Raw genomic sequence first — 4,595 nt, forward strand, 5'->3', positions numbered from 1 at the left:
CTGCCTGCCTGCCTGCCTGCCTGCCTGCCTGCCTGCCTGCTTGCTGCCTGCCTGATGCCTGCCTGATGCCTGCCTGCCAACTAAGTGAGTTCCATCTCCAGAACCCACGATGGAAGGAGAAAAGTGGCCCCCCTAAGTTGTCCTTTTCAACTCCACACAAACATGATGGCACACACACATACACACACACACACACACACATGTACACAAACACACACTAATCAAAAATAATAAAAGAAACACTGTTGCTAAGTTATATTATATTATACTAAAAAATAATAATAATCCTTAATATTAAGGTGGAGAATGAACGAAGACACCCAGCTGAGCTCTGCTCCTCACATGTATGTAGAAGTCACCCTTCCAAGAGTTCAAATATTTAGTTTAAATCTTATTTAAAGTTGACTGTCATTCTCTTACCACATTCTATACCCAGTTCTTTACTTGGTGGGCTAAGGGGCCTTGTGCTGGAAATCTGAAAAATCAATACCACAGGTAACTGTCCTCCTTCCTAGGATCTCACACATATGAAGTTTCAGAAGCTTCACCTTCCCCCTCTGTATCTGGGAGTCACATTATTACCAACTATACCCACTGCAGAAGAACACTACCAAAATTACATGAGAGAAGACACAGGAAATCATTCTTAAACAGCAAAGTACTATATAAATACTGGTTGCTATATATAAAACTTTAGGTGGGATCCTGAATAAAACAGGCTGAGAGGAGAATTTTCTTCCATATGAAGAGAGCAATCAGAACAATATTAAGCTATTAACTAAGTATATTTAAGGAAGGGGTTTAATGTAAATGAATTATTATTTAAGAATGGTTTTGTTTTTTAGGGTTGGGGGAGTGTTATTGTTTGAGTGGTTGGTTTTTTGAGACAAGGTTTCTCAAAAAAGGTTTCTCCCCTGTCCATCCTGGAACTCACTCTATAGACCAGGCTGGCCTCAATCTCAGAGATCTGATTGCTTCTGCCTCCTATGTTCTGGGATTAAAGGCATGGTCATCACCACCCGACAAAAAGTTGAATCTTATGTGCACTCATTCAGGTTGCACATACAGCAAAGGAAAACTAAGAAAAAGAGCTGTGAGCTGTGGACGCAGCTCTGTCGGTAGAGTTCTTGCCTGGCTTGATCCTCAGCACTGCCCAGACTTCGCAGTCCCAGCAGTGGGGACATAGAGGCAGATGGATCAGCTACATGGAGAGTTCTAAGTCAACCTGAACTACATGAGCGTCTGTGTGGTTGTTTTTTAAAAATAAAATAAAATAAAAATAAAAATAAAAGAGAGGTGAAGGAAGAGGAAGAGGAAAAAGGAAGAAAACAAGAAAGAAAGAAAGAAAGAAAGAAAGAAAGAAAGAAAGAAAGAAAGAAAGAAAGAAAGGAAAGAAAAGAGAAGAGATGAGAAGAGAAAAGAGTGGGTGCCCAGGTCTCAGCTCACCAAAATAACTGGCGAAGTTCAAATGGGGAGAGAGGGTGGAGTTATGACAGTCAGTATACAGAGAATATTGTTGCATAAGTGAGAGAAATCAAGGCGTTATTATTAAGCACAAGTACTCTCAGATTACCTGTAACTCGTATATATAGTCATTTCTTTTTTCGAAGGTTACCATTTCTACAGACAGACTCAGAAATAAAGTTGAAAGTCTACTCCATAAGTCCTAGACAGAAATAATTCTGTCCCTGACTGAAGTAGCGCTGCTGTAGAGAAAATGAGACACCCATAACAATGAGGTCAAGGGTGTTCTAAGGGTGGCCTGGAGAAGACACAAATCACACATCAGCAAAACAAGTGGCGTTTCAAAAAAGCTGCCTGTCTCCATCCATTAGTGGGGTTTCCCTTTAATTGACCCTAAGACATTTTAATAACTAGGCCACGCAAATAGAAAGTTGAATTTTCTGAAAGGGGAGCAGGCTAATGATAGTGTGAGTGGCATGAGGTACAGGCACAGGAGAGAAGTAAAGATGACTAATCTATAGAAATAACACCAAGGACCAAATCATCAGTCACCATGACAACCCAAGTAGGTGGAGGGAAATACAAACACTGACCAGTCACCCGGGTGACACCAGTCCTTCAAGTAAAGACCCACACCCTGGTTATGAGTGGAAGGGGGTGGCCAAGAATGCGAGTTGACTGAAGTGGCATGGTCTTTGCAAGAGGGCTCTGCGGTGACACTATATATACTCTTGGTGAGGCAGCTCACCGGGGTCACAGGCTTGCAGGTCAAAGACCCCACACAACAGAAAGAGAAGTCCTACCTGGTGCAGGGCTGTCAAGCCATCCACGTTGACCGTGTTGATGTCCGCACCTCTTGCCAGAAGCTTTTTCACCTCGTCCGTGTCCCCGCTGGAGCAGGCAGCTAGAAAGACCGCACCGTCCTCGAAGCGGACCCTGGGGCTCCCGCGTCTGGTCTGCAGCTGGCGCCCCGCGCCCTGTCGCTCCGCGGGCTCCTGCTCGGTCAGCGAGCCCCGCCAGCGCCGCAGCTGCTCAGCCCGCCGCGCTCGCGCCGACTCTGCTCGCTTCCCTCCCAGGTGCTCCAGCTCCGCCATTGCTCGAGCTTCCGCAGCTGCTGCCAAAAGTACCACCACAAGACTGTTGGTTGCCCTGTGTGGCCACTGCCGCCTCCCTCGGAGGGCTTCAGCCGGGGAATGAAGGCGGAGGCCCCCGCGCCGCCATCTTTACTCCTCCCGCTAGTAGCACCGCCCACATGCTCCCTTAACTTCAGCACGCACGCGCTGCCCAACCCCGCGTCAGTACGGGACTTGTAGTAGGAGACCTGCCCTGAGGGCGCACAGGAGCCCTACGGAAACTACACATCCCTGGATGCATTAGAAATCAGTCAAGGACAAGCTGCACCCTCCTCCGAGGGGGAATCTAGCACCTATGCCTGGAAGAAGCTGCAACTGTCTCCCAGATCAGTGGCATCCTCTTTCTCTAAGCATTTTGGGAATCGTAGTTTTTTTTATTGTTGCGATCACTCAGCTGAACTCCCTCCCTAATAGTCACTTAACACTTCAAAGCAGCAGTAATTACCCTTATTTTCTAGAAAAGAGGACTAAACATGAAGTAACAGAAGGATGAGATTTCATGTCCTGTTTTTTTTACATCTAGTTTTATTAACATGTATTAGTTATGAACGTGCATGGAGAAAAGTATGCATACACATACAGTATTATAGTTTTACATAAATTATTTTCAGTATGACATTCACTCCAGGTCCGAAAAGATTCCTGACTGTTGAAATTTTTCATTTCACAAATTTCACACACACAAAAAATGTGAACACGATTAGGTCATCAGAAAAAGAACTTTTATTATTTCCTAACAAATGAACACTTGCCCGTTGCTCATTTTCTATTGGAATAAACTAGGAATCAAATGTTGAAGAAATAAGTAATGCCAGGCAACTCACACCTGTAACCCCTGCACCCAGGTTGTCAGGAGTTTTAGAGCAACCTGGACTACACTGTGAGTTCAAGGTTAGCCTGGGCTACAGAGTGAAACCTGTCAAATCTACTCCCCTGTGAAAAACAAACCACAAAAGGCAGTACATTCAAAGTCATCCTTTGCTGCATAGGCAGTTCCCGGTGGCCTGGACGAGGTGACACTTAGTCTCAATAAAACAAAAGCTTTTTAACAAATAATGAGATTTTCTTGGTAATTTGTCAACATGGAACCTCTTCTTATTAATAATTAAAATTACCCAAGTTCCCAAATAGAACTCTGCCAAATTGATAAGAGATACTGATATCAAGATAACGTAGGAACGGGGAATGGTGACACGCACCTGTTATCTTGGAGGATCAAGAGTCTGAGGCCAGGCTGGCAAGATAGCTCAGCAGTTAAGAGCAATGACTGCTCCTCTGAAGGTCCTGAATTCAAATCCCAGCAACCACATAGGTTGACATGTTGACAAATTACCAAGAAAATCTCATTACTTGTTAAAAAGCTTTTGTTTTATTGAGATTAAGTGTTATGTCATCCAGGCCAGCCAGGAACTGCCTATGCCGCAATGGATGACTTTGAAGCAGATGGCTCACAACCATCTGTAATGAGATCTGATGCCCTCTTCTGGTGTGTCTGAAGACAGCTACCGTGTACTTACATATAGTAGAATAAATCAGAGAGAGAGAGAGAGAGAGAGAGAGAGAGAGAGAGAGAGAGAGAGAGAGAGAGAATCTGAGACCAGCCAAAGCAGCAGAAGGAAACTGCCTCAAATACAAACACATAGAGAAACTAGGAGAGATGATGTAGCTGTCAGCTTCTTGCAGCCCTCCTGCCCTGGTTTAATAGCACGGCCCTGGTAAATAACAGCCACTCAGCTTTGCATTTCACTGCTGCTTCCTATTTTGCCAAGAGACTGGCTTCTAGTAAGATCTTTTAAAGTAGGATAAAATTTTCAGGGACCAATAATGTTACACTTTGTGGGACTATGTTCTGTTCTGTTTTGTTTGGTTTGAGATGGAGTCTCATTACTCAGGCTGGTCAAAGATGAATGTGAGATCCTGATCCTCCTGCTTTCACTTCCCATGGTTTGACTCTGTTCTTTTTGTATATTCTCTCTCTCTCTCTCTCTCTCTCTCTCT

The 4,595-nt window shown here is 44.4% G+C and overlaps 1 protein-coding gene across 7 annotated transcripts in view; it reads right to left on the minus strand.

The window, feature by feature from the left end:
• Ppp1r12b (protein phosphatase 1 regulatory subunit 12B) overlaps positions 1-2,716 on the minus strand; it is a 202,899-nt gene extending 200,183 nt beyond the window's left edge. For all 7 annotated transcript variants that reach the window (XR_002377805.1, XM_021161359.2, XM_029477941.1 and 4 more), the window contains exon 1: positions 2,268-2,716. Coding sequence is in view for 6 of the 7 variants with exons in the window: in XM_021161359.2 (XP_021017018.1) it covers positions 2,268-2,558 (291 nt within the window). In the remaining variant the exon portion in view is untranslated. The remainder of the gene's footprint in view (positions 1-2,267) is intronic.
• Positions 2,717-4,595: the final 1,879 nt, after the last annotated feature.

Source organism: Mus caroli, chromosome 1 (genome assembly GCF_900094665.2).
Source record: "Mus caroli chromosome 1, CAROLI_EIJ_v1.1, whole genome shotgun sequence".
NCBI lineage: Eukaryota > Metazoa > Chordata > Mammalia > Rodentia > Muridae > Mus > Mus caroli.